The 15176-nt window shown below is 42.1% G+C and overlaps 1 protein-coding gene across 1 annotated transcript; it reads right to left on the bottom strand.

Moving 5' to 3' along the window:
• Positions 1 to 192: 192 nt before the first annotated feature.
• On the bottom strand, positions 193 to 14301 carry tdrd6 (tudor domain containing 6). Its single transcript, XM_034528349.1, has 19 exons — positions 14253 to 14301; positions 7135 to 12569; positions 6882 to 6992; positions 6806 to 6825; positions 6671 to 6716; positions 6334 to 6413; positions 6123 to 6177; positions 5971 to 6038; positions 5394 to 5885; positions 5228 to 5303; positions 4149 to 4222; positions 3754 to 3805; positions 3448 to 3509; positions 2999 to 3041; positions 2820 to 2872; positions 2668 to 2731; positions 2362 to 2429; positions 1646 to 1703; positions 193 to 604 (listed from the first exon to the last, which is right to left on the bottom strand). The coding sequence occupies exons 2-19, from the start codon at positions 12488 to 12490 to the stop codon at positions 513 to 515; spliced, it is 6870 nt and encodes a 2289-aa protein (XP_034384240.1). The 5' UTR covers positions 12491 to 12569; positions 14253 to 14301; the 3' UTR covers positions 193 to 512.
• Positions 14302 to 15176: the final 875 nt, after the last annotated feature.

The following is a 15176-nucleotide window of genomic DNA, read 5'->3' as shown; positions in this document are numbered from 1 at the left end:
TGTGACGGAGGCAGACATGTGTTGACAGTTTTTACTTGTATTAAATGCCATCATAGTTGGATTCATAGTATTATATACATTTGAGAAATACCACTAAACCTAGTTCTTGGTAGTGGTGACACTGTTCTCCCCAAACTGGGGCTGCAGACCAGACAACAAGCAGCCAGAAGGAACTCTACCAACATTATATAACGAGCAGTACCAAAGAAAACCAGGACCCCATAGATCTGTACAGATATTTATTTTGCCAACACAAATATATCTTTAACGCATGCATGTATCCACACAAAACACAAAAAAACACTTGAAAAATCTCTTCTTTTTTTAAACAAAAACACAACAAACTGCTATTAAAGCCATTACTGTATAAAGGCCCTTCAAACCACAGGGTTGGTTTCCAATAAAGGATAAAGATGAGCAGAAAGAAAAGAACTTGAACATGTTGGAACTTAAAGCACATGCAGTTGCTATATTTGTCTGATAAAAGGCAAATGAAGAAAACAGAAGGCGGTTTACTCCTCTGGCTGCTGCTTGACCAGCAGAACCTCAGCAGAGCCATCATTAACGACCAGAGAGAGATGGGTCAACCTCGCCAGCCGGGCCTCTAAAAACAGCACAATCAGATACACAACATCCTGTAGAGCCACGATGACACGACACTGCTGTCTTGTGACAGTTGGTGAGACTGACCAGGAACAAGCTCTCTAAACTACATGCATTGTTCTTTTATGTCAGCTCGTATTGGCGGACTTTTATTCTGTCTGGAGACACAGATACATTTGTATCCAGGGAAGTACCCACATGAAAACAGCTGATCACTTATGAGAGTTACATGTTTGATTCATGTCAGATTCTCTTTGGCAAAAGTGTTTTCAGAACCCATTTGGATATTTAGTTATTTTCTACTACAAAATGCAACAACCACCTCTAGCAAGAATAAACCACTTTCTCTCTAAATTAAGGAAGTTGTATTGAATTGTGGCGTTTCTATGCAGCTTTTCTAATAACAATATATGAATGGAAACACGGCTCCAACAGACAGGTCTGGATATTCAGCATACTAGAGACCGGGAAGGGCTCTCTGCTCGTGCACTAGAACCGTTGACAAATGGCAGTTGAGGGCAGATTGCCTCTGATGTGGGCGGGGCTTAGTACACACACACACACACACGGGGGAAGATAACGTTGTCTGTACCGGTTACGAATGGGCTCACTGGGGAATAGTATTATACCATTTGCAGAATTGGATTCCAGTGCCGGCTGCGCGGGATTGTCTAGTGCGTTGTGAAGTGAATCATTTAAGATATATTAATAACAAATATTCTGCTTCTATCCATATTTGTTGGCATTTAGCCTTTCAAAAACATTTCTCCTCCACACCATTACATTCTTTAAAGAAAGTTGATTTTTTTTAAAAAAGGCTAACTCATATTCTGATGAATCACTTTATTTAAGTTAAGGGTTTTATATTTGATTGTTTTTAGGGTGTTGACACTTTTATAACTTTATTTAGTAAAACTAAATATTTGGTATTACTCACTTTAATGTATCCCACTATACTTCATGCTAAAATGCACCTTTAAGACTTTAATTTCCGCTAAATCCTACATAATTATTAATATCAAATAATACCAGCATTACTTACCAAAACTGTCATCCGCAGACGAACATATGTCTTCCTCAAGCACGACATTGCTGAAATCCTGGAATAATCATCAACAAATGATGAACTTAGACAATGAGTGTTATGGATATGATGTTTACTGGATAACGTGCCTCAGTGTCCTGCTAGCAAAGCTCTAAACGAAATACGGCTTCCTCAACAAAGAAGTCCAGGTATGAATCTAAAAAGGTATCTACGTGCCCCTGCTTTAATGAAAGAGAGTCACTAGTAAATCCACTATCCAGGTCACTGGAACCAGGATATGGCGTTTACATGCGCCACTATTAACCAGAACACTCCAAAAACCTGACCAGTTATCTTAAATCAAACATTTCATTCTTGACTGTCAAACATTTTGGAATCAGTATTCTGCAATGCAATTATTGAAATATATATCAATGTACTTTATACTTTAAACACTGCTTTAGTGCATGCTGAAGGCTCAGTTGGGGCAGTGAGGTGTTCTGGGGAGGTTGTGTATCACTGGGTTGAGTAAAAGCTTTGTGCTGGTTGACATCTGTTTAACATCTGTTGCATAAAATACCCCACACACACTTTGTTTCTAGTACATCCTGAGTGCCTAATGAACATTATTGACTGAGTCTTCAGCTACAATACCCATGATAAAGACCACTTGTACCGCCAGGGTCAAAGGGTCCATTACCCCGCCATCTTTTTCCCTAAATGCAAACAGTTACCTCTCTAGGACTGGGGGTTGTATGCACCAGCTGCTCAATCTCCTCCCTTGCATCTTCTTGATGTAGACCTGAAATAACAAAGAATAACTTGATTAATCAAGCTTACAATCCAGCAGAATATGGTCCGTTTCTGTGGTCAAATAGGGGAATTAGTTTACTATCAAATCGGCATGTCCTTGTGAAATTCAATCAGTGTTAACGTTTACAAAAACCAACAAATGGAGTGGCCTTTTTTTTTTACCACTAATATGCGTTTGAAAATGTAATTCCGCTTCGCAATGCATGGCTGGCACATTTAGTGGTTACCTCTGCAGACGTCTGTCCCACAGTTCTCTCTGACGAGACAGGTCACCTCTTCAATCAGGTCACTCTGAAAAGCAAAGACGACAACATGCACTCATCACTGATGAAATGTTTTGGTGTCTAATTCTGGAATTGTGTTGACTGAGCTCCATTACCAAATGTGGACAGCGGACTGCGTACTCTGGTTGCTCAGTGTCGCACAGCAGAGCTGCAAACACAGACAGACGCAGGTGACCCAATGTAATACAATATACTATAAAGAATACAGACGGATACAAGAAGAAGAGGAATGTGTCCATTCTGACATGCAAACAATAAAAAGATGGTAACCAACCTGAAAGGTGATCTTGGTGAAGAGCCGAGGCCTCGTCTTTATTCTAAAACAGAACACGAGTAGCCGTCATCCAGAGCTTCCTCGAATACAGACGAGCTCAATGAAAACAATCGGAAAAGCTAATCGGACCGGATTCACAGAGAATGTCCCGATACCAATTCCAAAACCTGTATTTGCCTATTGGCACCTGTCCAATCGGTACCGAGCATGTGCAACTCAGAGATGAGAGGGAAGCCAGGTGGGTACTTCCATCATATGCCCTGGTTTAAATGATTGATACGTCAATGATGAAGCCATCTCTCCTCTTTCTCCTCTACACGTGCAGTAGCGTTTGGGAAGTGTTGTTGTTGTCGTCTAATGTGTAGTGTAAATAAACTAATAAATTATAGAACGGGATCATCAATACTGCTTTAAAAATGATTTTCATGACAAATCAGGTTCTACCCTACCTTATTATGCTCGTCCTCATCCTGCAGGGAAAGGTCTCCCAATTCATGCTCTGATGGAGCTTCTGTGAAGACACCACAATCAGACTCCATATCTACTACACATTATCACACTTCATGTCATTTAAGAACACAACAAGATAGTTACTTGTGAATGGCTCAAAGCTAGAGGCAGTAACCACTAAATGCCCAGTGGTAAGAGGATAATACACATTCCCTTTTACAAGAACTATAACCTCATATTTAAACATATTAATCAATTATTTACCATCTTACTGTATTATACATATTATATTAGCAATGACTCACCAGGTAATAGTTGTTGAAGCCCCCTACAAGGACGCAGTGAATCATGTTGGACCTAAAGATATCAGAAAAGTACATTTTGATTTAAAGAAATACAATTTCAAACCCAAAGTGGAAAACCTCAATTAAGAAGTTGGATGAAACCAGTATTTCAGTTTAAAAAATATATATAAAATAACAGCAGCGAAGTGGTCAGAAGATCATGGTTCTGTTGTACTGCTGGAATTAGTTATATATAAAAAACATTATGCTGAATTTAACATGTGAGCTGCTGTTGGTGGCTTTGAGTTATTTGATTCCCCTCAAATATTTGCTTTTGTTGGACTAGGCCTGTATTAGTACACACACACACACACACACTCACACACTCACACACTCACACACTCACACACTCACACCTCTGCTGATGTACTGCTGAGACGATCATCTCTTGCACTGGTTATTTTCCAGTCATCACTTGGCTCGTTTGGGGCTGCGGTGCAAAGGGGAAATAATTATTGATAACACAGTACATAATAAGTAATGATGCTGTATTCACTGTCAAGACTGCCAAGTTTTATGATAATCACACATAGGGGTGGGAATCTCTAAGCACCTCCTTATTCTATTTAATTTTGGAGGGCTACGATGCGATTTTTAAACAATTAACGGTTCATCTTGATGCATACATTTTTTTTTTCATCTCAAAGATTAATTTTGTCTCTGTGTTTATCTGCTATTTTTAAAACACTGCATATTTGCAGTGATTTATCATTTTAAAAAACTGATGCGTTTACTTACATTATCTCCAATTAATTCAACACTAGTAATAAATAGAAGAGATGTGTCAAATGGAGGGTTAGATTTCCAGCATTGCAAAAAGAAATAAGATAATTTAAAGAATCGGGCCTGTTGGAGCATCCTCGAATTAAAACACAGAAGTCAGCATATTCTCTGTCATTTGACATAAGAAGCTGCCGTTATTCACACATTCATATTAAAGACTTCTCTTCAACCAAATCCTCCTGTTATAGGTAGTGAGCTTTCACACAAAAATAAAGCCTTCTCTGAAACTATACGCAGTGATAAAGTACCAGTTTAAGGTTAAGATCCTGTCCAACGGATGTCCACACAAAGCAAGTTACGACCATCTAACCTGCATGACTCCATCACTTTCTCTTTAGTTTGGTTCTAGAGCCTCACTGTGCCCGTAAAACATTGAGATGAATGTTGTAGCTCTGATTTTCGAGTTCCATACGTTAGCTTTTAAACCATGGGGAGCCCGTCAGATTGTAATCATATTCAGCTGCTCAAGCTCAGCCACCCTCACCACAACTCTGCTAGTATTTAGCCTTGCTTATAACCTAATCAAGCATGTGTATCACGTCTGTTACAAAAATGTTGCAGGTGATCATAATGTTTTTTTCCCCACCCCTAGTCACACTACATGCCTACACATCGTTTTACTGTTCATTCAGTAGCCACTGAAGTCTGCTACCTGTTGAGACATCTGTCAAACAGCTCGCCTCCTCCATAGAGCAGGTCTCCGCCTCCTCAAATGAACAGTTCGCATCCTCAAATGAGCAGGTAGCCTCCTCAAATGAACAGTTTGCATCCTCAAATGAGCAGGTCTCCTCCTCCACAGAGCAGGTCGTCTCCTCCACAGAGCAGGTCTCCTCCTCCACAGAGCAGGTCGTCTCCTCCACAGAGCAGGTCTCCTCCTCCACAGAGCAGGTCGTCTCCTCCACAGAGCAGGTCTCCTCCTCCACAGAGCAGGTCGTCTCCTCCACAGAGCAGGTCTCCTCCTCCACAGAGCAGGTCTCCTCCTCCACAGAGCAGGTCGTCTCCTCCACAGAGCAGGTCTCCTCCTCCAAAGAGCAGGTCGTCTCCTCCACAGAGCAGGTCGTCTCCTCCACAGAGCAGGTCGTCTCCTCCAAAGAGCAGGTCGTCTCCTCCACAGAGCAGGTCGTCTCCTCCACAGAGCAGGTCGTCTCCTCCACAGAGCAGGTCTCCTCCTCCACAGAGCAGGTCGTCTCCTCCACAGAGCAGGTCTCCTCCTCCACAGAGCAGGTCTCCTCCTCCACAGAGCAGGTCGTCTCCTCCACAGAGCAGGTCGCCTCCTCCACAGAACAGGTCGCCTCCTCAACCTTGTCACCCTGAGCAACAATAAAAGGCAACATTGTCAGATGTGAAAACTTATAGTTTGATTTTACTTCAATTCTGCAAATTCAAATCATTTACCGAATCTTGGGGAGGAGCTGTGCCGGTCTGTGTCTCAATAGCTGCTGTTTCTAAGTCGGTTGTTAGGGCTGCAGATACAAAGACAGATTCTTTAGATTAGGGATAGGCCGATCAGACTCCATTACCAATATTGAGAGAGGATGTCATCAAACCTGAATATCCATCCTTATGTAGAGCCACGTTATCCTCTGCGGTCATCAAGTCATTCTAAAACAACAGATTATCAATCACTGACAGGCACATTGTCAATTATGTCCTGTAAAACTGATTGGTCACTCACTATAATAATTTACTCTGCACAATAACTACAAAAAGCACAAGAAAATAACACCAATCCAAAATACTGATATTCCATAACATTACCTCAACATGTGTGGTTACACATGGCAGCTCCTTCTTTGGGACACCATCTACAATGTCAATCTCCTGCTCTGTAGGAACATCTATGTAGAGGATCACAAAATACAGTACGTTCAGAACACACGGTATTATACATTACACTTATTTTAGTTATCCAAATGTATTTCCACCTGCCGTTTCCAGAGTTTCAAACTACTTTCTACTGGGTCTATAAAACAAAGACGCTCTTCTTAATTACCTAAAGCCAGAGTGCAAGTTATGTTGTAAGCTAAAGTGATAGCTTGCCTTAAAGCCTAAGCCTTCACAGAGTGTTTCATGGTAATATGAAGGAATCGCTCACCAAACGCAGGAAGCACACAGTAGGGCAGCACCAGTTCAACCTGAATCTAAAAGATGACAAAACGCACCAATAAAACCAATGGAAGAGGAAAAAGCTGTACAAAATGCTTTACAGTAAACCTTTAGAACGCAACACCCAATTGGATTCCATCAAGTCTATTTATTTATTTATTGAGGTTGTGCTCAAGTCAGCAGTATGAACCACTTCACACCCACTATTTGAGAGTCAGTCACACAGCTTACCATTTTCACTGTAGTCGTACTGGTTGGAGAATCATCTCTTGTCATGATAACCTTGCTGTGATCTCTGTCCTCAGTCAGATCTGTAAATGCAAAGAAGAAAAGTTTTCTCACCATTAACGTGACGTCCATATGCTAATTTACCTATAGCTATTTATTTGATAAGCAGGAATGCATCATATTGTTTACTTATCAGAAACAAAAGATAAAAGTGAATGTGTTTACCAGAAGAATTTATGATGTCAAAGCTGCTTTCCATGCTGTAGGTAGGAGACTCCGATTCATCCATGGCCTCTGTTGAGTTCTCGTCCAATAGAGAATTGAAGTCATCTGGCCCAATTATGTCCATAACCAAAAAAGCCTTCTCCTCTTTAACTCCTTTGTCAGTTTCCACCGCACTCTTGACACAGCTCAAGGTCAAAATACCTTCGGCACCTTTGTTATGGAGTTGAGGTAACCTAATTTCATCCATGCCACCATCACATGGCAAAATATCTGCGTGGGGGTCAACAAGCTCCCCAGTGCTCTGCTCTTCACATTGCAATTGTGTTAGGCATGGAGGGCTCAGTTCAAAAGCACCAGGTTGGTTTTCCGCTGAGGCGCTCCTCCACCAGGTTTTCAGTGCTTCATTTATCACCTGGCCTTCACATTCAATTTGCACAAGGCATTTGATTTTACCTGCTTCACTCGCTACTCTGGTGACAGTCAGCTGTAACACTTTGTCTGTTGTGAGCACTGACAACTCATCTACTGCATTGCTGTGCCAGGATCCATGTGAAGCATCAAAGCCTTCCAGCTCACACAAGAATGCCTGTCGAGGAGTTTGCGTCAGGTCCGGGGGCATTTCCCTCACATCTGTAAAGTTGACTTGGCTCTTGTTCCCATAGTCCACAAAGAGAACAGACAGTGCATCTTCATCTCTGTCGATGACCTCTGCACGATACCAAAAACCATCGTCTGAAAAGAGAGCAATACATGGGCTGCCAAGGGAGATGGAGTCTGGGTCAATGTGCATGTGATCGGCAGAATTGGCATCCAACACTTTTGAGACACTTGATGTAATCTTCTCAAGGTCTTCTGAGTCCGCGGGCTGACACCAAAAAGTCTGAGCATCACTTATAGCCGTGATGTAGACCTCCAACTTCTGTCCCTCTAAAAACTCTTCTTGGTGGTAACATAACGAGAAGTTCAGTGGTGATTTCTCTGAGTTCTCTGGCACGTTCTGCCAGATCTGTGCAGGCTGTTCCTTGACTTGTTCAGATTCCTCAGAGATAATTTCAGAACCATCGGTTGGGCAAATAGGAGGGACTTTACACATCACATTCACACCATTGTCTTTAAGTCTGACTTCCCACACAGATCCTGACTGCCTGACGAAGTGGCACTTTAGCACCTTTTCTCCATTACCACCCATGTCTTCTTTGAACGCTGACACCAATTCTGGGTCAAGCACTTCCTCTTTTCCAAGACCAGCAGCCTCATTCAGCATACAGTGTGTGCAGTAGCTGGGAAGCTGCAAGAAGGACTTCTGGAGTATTCCAATCTTGGAAATTGGCATCATTGCAGTGTTTCCGAAATCAATAAATTCAACAAGAGCCATTGTTTTGCCTTGGATCTCTCTTACAACTGCTCGGTACCACGAGGAATCATCTGCGAACTCTGCTTGAACGAGATCACCTGGATGCACTTCTTTGACGATGTTGGTTTGGGGGGTGGATTGGGGATCATTTAGCTTTTCCACAAGGGAGAATATGGCATCCTCCTCTCTGACAAGTTGCACATAGAAACTCAAAGGGCTATTGCAGTGCGAGACATAAACATCTGCTTCCATATCTGATGTGATGGAGCTTGGCGGTAGACCGGCAAGTTCAGGGAATTTTTCCACAACGCCTTCCATCTGAAATTCAGTGCCAGGAGATTTGGACTCCATGAGCGGTTTAGTTTCTGTGGGAAGACTTTCTTTTCTTGGTTTGATATGGGCACCTGCCGGCTCAGAGCCATTTCCTGTGCTACTTGGTGACATTCTACATGACTGTCTTTTGTGTGGAGGGATGTAGAACTCAAACGGAGCAGCTCTAATCTTTCGGCCATTGTCACAAACATAGTCCAAAGGCTTTGATGCACACTGCAGATTCATATCGTCATTCTGCATTTCTGCAGCTTGTTTTGGGACAACCTTTGGAGTCTTTCGTAAATTATTTGCTGAAGCCTCGAGTGCTCTCTGACTCTGGTGGACAACATTCTCTTCTGTGTGCTTCTCAGTCTGAAACATCTTCTTGATCTTCGAATTGACCTGAGTGTTTCCATGATACAGTTCAACCTGCAGTTTCCCATCCGGTTCCCGCGCCACTACCAGTGCTTGGAATTTACAGTCTATTGCGCTTGTCTCAAACCAGTGGTTCATCTCAGTGGGAACGTTGGCAGGGACATCAGAGAGACTACACTGAACTGCTTGTACAGGCACAGACATGATGTCACTAGCCTCTCTGGGAATTGGAAGCAAGTCAGACTTTTCCACTTCAATAGTGTCACCATAATCCACAAAGTGAACCAGAATCGCTGGCTTTGTAGCCTTGATCTGTCCCCTGTACCAATGCCCATTGGTGTATTTCGCAAAGCACAAAGTTCCAAAGACAGTTGGGAGCTTTACGTTCCGAAGCTGATGACAGAGATTTTTTACTTTAATCTTGAGATCTTTTATCACATCAGCGTTTTTCTCGAGGTGGCAATAGAACTCATGGACATTGTTCACACATGTCACTGTGACCTGTTCCTCTGTTCCAGTTTTGACATTGTGCATTGAGTAGTAGTATGTGTCCAGACGGAAAGATGGCCCAGCAGCTATCTTGGGAGGTGCACTTTTGACCAGATTGACCATACTGGTGCAGACACTCTCAAAGGGAGTTTCTAGATCCACAATGTTGAAAACGATCTTCTGCTCACTGTACATGACAGCATATATGGTGCACTTCAAAATCACAAAGCTGGAAGAAGCCGCCGTTTCCACAAAGCTGTGGAACGTTTCAATCGCTTCTCTATTCCACTCATTTACAGCAGACGTGGGGTCAACAGGATTTAACAGACTGCATCGAAAAGCTTGGCCCTGCAGAGCAAGGAATTGTGGGCTGATCCTCCTCAGGTCATAGAGGGACACTGTCTCCGTCTGGCCATAGTCAACAAACAACACATCTACATGTGGCATTTCACGTTTGTAAATTACAAGGGCCCTGTACCACAATTGGTTATCAGGGTGGCGAGCGATACACGCCATTTCCACATTTGGTTGGAACTCACTGCCAGCATACTGAGCCTGTATGTCATGCATGAGCAATTTTAAGTGTCCTGTATTTTTAACTTGTTGGCACCAAAAGTCATTTGGGCTTTCAATGTAGGACACGCTGACATCAATGACACTTCCAATGGGAAACATGTGTTCCTTGAATGTAGGAATTTGTTTTTCCTTACCAACAGTGCCCACTGTGTTTACGGTCGTCTGGAAAGACATTCCTTTGTTGCTGTATACACCAGAGAGCCTGGCATCTGGGAGTTGTGGCAGAATAGCAGGTTGCATAGTCATTTTAGTTTTGAGTTGTCCCTGCGTCTCAGCTCTTTCAGCATAGCCAGAACTACACATAAGTGTGCCGAGATCTCTTTCTTCCTGTGCTTCAGGATCTGTTAGTTGGACAACATAACCTTCTTCATATTTTGCGGTCACGTGTACAGTTAGATCTTTATCTTTAACCGCTTTGATGAAAAGATCTTGCGCGCTTAGACTCCATTTTCCATCTTTTGGCCGGACACCAGCCAGGGAGCATTTCAGTGAAAGACATGGCAGCTTTTTGAACTCGTCAGGAAGGGTCCTGATGTTACTCTTATCTACCACTTCGGTATTTCCATAATCAACAAAGAACACCTTGACTTGTGTCTCGCTAGCCTCAGCCACAGTTGCTCTGTAGAACTCACCATCTCCTGCTTTAGCAGCACAGTAGATGCCAACTGTTGGATTTCTCACCACATCATTATTCAACGAGACTTTGTACAGATGATAGATACTATCCATCAGTTCATCAAACTTATTAGCATAGGTCTGTGTTTGGATCCAAAACTCTGAAGGGTCAGATATGTGCTGAACTGCTGCCACATGTGAGGAATTGAGAGCAAGGTGTTCAGTTGGCAACCTCACTATGTCTTTCCTTTCTGTTCCCTCTACAGTCTGTGCATGAGTTAACATCTTCCTTGGATTGCGTTCTTGTTGAGCAGGTTGCTTGCAACTGGATGCAGTGTTGCAGATGGCATAATCTCCAAGTGTTTTTTCACTCTCCAGAAAACAGCTCTCCCTGGAACCAAACAAGTTGTTAATGCTTGTGTTGTCATCGCCATAGAGCGTGACATAGTGAACACCCTCAGAGATGCTTTGGTACTCAAATTTGGCAATCACTGTCTTGTGCAGAAGAAGGGTCTTGAGATAGTCAATCTCGCTTGTTGTCCATCCAACCCCTTTGTCAATGATTCCATGGAAGGAACAGATGTAAGTCACAACAGGCATCCTGAAGAACTCTGAAGCCAGTGGTCTTACATTCCCTATTTGAACAAACTGTTTTGTTCCATAGTCTACATTTAACACTTCCACCACTTTGTTGTTTGAGCATACCTGTTGTAGAACAGAGCGGTACCACCTGCCGTCACTTCCTTTTGCAGCGCACGGGAACCCAATCATTTCTGGACTTACAATGCAATTGATTGTTCTGCCCTCACAGCACTGTGTAATTTGCCCTGAGAGTTTCTTCAGCTCTTGTGAGAAGACTTTCAACTGGCAAAACATCCGCTGGGGATTCGTCACTTCTGTGACTATGACGGTCTCCACAGTTCCTGCTGACAACTCTGGGTACATGAAGAGCTCGTTCTTATGCAGTCGCTCACCTGCTGCCATGGAGATCCGAGTCTCCGGAGACTCCTCCACTGCACTGTGGGACTGCAGTGACATAAGGACAAAGTCCTGGAAGACATCTGGCGACAGCTTCCTGGCAATTCCCATCTCATACATTTGTTTTGATATAAAAGGGATGTGCAGGAGAAATGTTCTGTGTGGCACAAGTACATCTTGCACATGTGCTTTCACAGACTTCCCAGAGAGAGATTTTAGAAATTCAAGAGCCACTGGGGACCATTTCTTCTGAGGTGCGAGTGGTAACACATTGGCTAGGACACAAAATTCCACTTCGGGTGGCAGGTGGAAGTGGTCCTTCTTGCCCCATGCCAGCTGAGTTGTGGTTGTGCTATATGTTCTCCCTTTGTCAAAGAGGAATACACTGTATTTTGAGCCATTTTTTGACACTATGCGAGACCTGTACCAAGAACCGTTAACTTGAGCCAAGCACTGGTCACCAGGATTTCCTTCAAACTCTTGAAATGTGTTTCCAGGAGATTGAATCTCTCTGGCAAGGCACTCATAATCTGCTGTCCTCTCCTCACTAAATTTCCCCCAGAACTCCACGAGCACACAAAGGGAATGCAAGTGGACGCTGCTTATGAGGACTGTTACATCTGAATATTGGGTTGGGAGTCCTAGGATTGAAGACATGTTGGCAGTTTCATGAATTCCAGCTACCCATGATTTTTCACCTCTCAGTCTCAACAGTCGTGTGAGCACTGGACGTTTTCTGAAAAAACAAACACACACACACACACAAATCACTAAGCACAACATTGCCACAAACGCCTAAAATTCTTGTTCATATATACTTTCTTGGTATTCTTCTAAAAGGTGCATTACAAATGTAAACTCTGCAGTTACACACTTCATATAGTAAGAATCAAACCACAAATGTTATATAACCATTTCTGGTAAAGATAATACATCAGTTTAATTATGTTGTTTTAGACAAGAAATGTCTGCAGACCATCTCCTTAATCAGTCAATTAAACTGTTCACATTACAAAACGTTCCACCAGGAATGTGCATATATGTGCTGCTATTCAAAATACTCTTATTTGCTGCTTTTAGATGTGCACAGGAGATGGCAGAGCGTGAACAAATCTTGCTGAGAGCAGGTTCAGTGGGAAATCTAAAAACAGGCCCAAACACATTAAAAAAAATGCAAACTCGCAACACTGTTCATCAATTGCATGCAATTAAATATGATGAAGATATGCAATTAAATATGTTTTTTGTAAATCATGAAGGGCCCTGCACGACCAATACCTCTGTCACAGCCATTAGCAGTTGTGCAGCCTGTTATTTACAGTACTTTTTAATTTGTTCAGACTATTAATAATATTAAAAAGTTAAAACTTAGTCTATGGTGGGACAAAATATTCAAAGAAAATGAGTAGAGCCGTACCGGTTTGATAACTTTTCCTTCTCTGGCAAAACTAGTTAGCTTTAGTCCAATTTTTACAATGAAGGGAAATCATTTAACTATTGAGTGGCAATATGACATTGTAGAGGTAAAAAAAAAAAAGTATACAAAAATAAATAAAAGTATAATCTGGAAATAAAGTGCACAAAATAAATAGAGTAAAAAAGTATGAATAAAGTAATATATATTTTATGAAGTAAATAATCAATTAAATGTCAAATGTATGGGTGTTTTGTAGAACATTCCTATATAACATTACCTTTAATATTCTGAGGCACAGTTAAGATATAAATTATATTTCTAATAAACTTTTCAGAAATCAAGTATTCCCAATTCACTTACAGATATAATTACTTTTCCTGACTGTACACTGATATTATTACATGTCTTCGTCCAGGACACAAATGAGCCAGAAAGGAAAGAACCCGAGCTGCAGTACAGTACAACCTTCCCCGTTGTACTGTGTACCCGCCTAGCGGTCATATATGATATGGCGTGTTAGCACTCTAAAGACCATATCACGTTTTAGAGAAAATAAACGGGTTTTTTTACACCTTCCTTCAACATAACAAGTTGGAGGAATCAGAGGGATAACCACCAGCCTTGACTGAGATCAACTGATAGCTGAATGGTCAAACAGTTAACTAGCTAGCAACCTAACTAGTTAATGTTACACATTTTGGTTTTGAGCCGTTCGACGCCAGAAATAAACTCACAAATTGGTTCAATTCATTTAAATAAACATAATGAATTTCAGTTTTTTTTCAGACAAAAACAAACGCTTAACAAAACGGGCACGGGCGCAGTGTTCGCTAGCTAACTGTCGTTAACTAGCTAACTACTTCGGCCTCTTGACTCAGACCCCTCGTGCTGATTGCAGGTGCTGTTAAAAAGGTGCTAAGCTAATTCAACGCAAACTGTGTAGCAGATTAGCGCGATGACTGATTTACACGCAGCGTCGCGTGGCAGTAACTAACAACTCACCCGTTGTATGTCAGGAGATCGCGCAGAGGCTTCTTCAACCCGCGGCCACGGTCGCACAGGGGTACTGAATTAACGCGAACTTCGCAAGTCCGCTCTTGGCCGCGACCGCCTGAACGTGTGCACGGTTAGCCGGGTCAACGGGCGTTAGCGCCACACCGCGGGCGCGCGCCGAACCATCTAGACACTTCCCCACATTTTGCGGGTCTTTTTTCCCCCTCTGTGACCAACGTTGTGCCTAACCCTGTTAAACCTTAACACCGGTCCCTGGTCCTGATAATCACGGATCAATATTTTGAACTGACCAGGCATGTTTTTTTATGTTGGTATCATTTCATTTATCTTCATCATTGTATTCACCATCAGAAGTTTAAATAATATAAATACATATCACAAGGTTCTTTCACAATGCAGCTAATGAATGTGTGCATCAAGACTGTTCTGATTAAATGTTTGGAGGTGGACCATTTGATCCCTTGTAAGGAAACATTAATATGCAATTATTCAATAGTTTTTATTTTCATATACAGACTAAGAAAATATGTCAGTACACAACAACAACAAAAATATACAAAATATAAAGGCTGATAGAGTGCCTTTCTCTCTGACCTACATGCACAAAGATTGAACTACACTATAGTTGTTGTTCTATATTTCTTAGTAAACTGACTAACGAGACCCATGACTAGAACAGACTTAAAAGAGCCTTAAAGTTAACTATGTCTTCCTCTGACTGGTGTAACTCCGGTCATTTCGTCATGTGACCTGCCACTCGGCTGTTCTGCAATTTGCCACCAGAATCAGCCTCTCTTTTTTCTACTTCAGTTGTACCCCTACTACTGAAGGAATACTATCATAATAAGAAAAAAACACCTCATGTTGCTGAAACTGACATTTCCAAATGTGTGGATGTGCTTTAGGACATTT

This window comes from Cyclopterus lumpus, chromosome 24 (assembly GCF_009769545.1).
Source record: "Cyclopterus lumpus isolate fCycLum1 chromosome 24, fCycLum1.pri, whole genome shotgun sequence".
In the NCBI taxonomy this organism is placed as follows: domain Eukaryota; kingdom Metazoa; phylum Chordata; class Actinopteri; order Perciformes; family Cyclopteridae; genus Cyclopterus; species Cyclopterus lumpus.
Note: the sequence above shows the minus strand (reverse complement) of the source record. Positions and strands in the feature narration are given on the sequence as shown.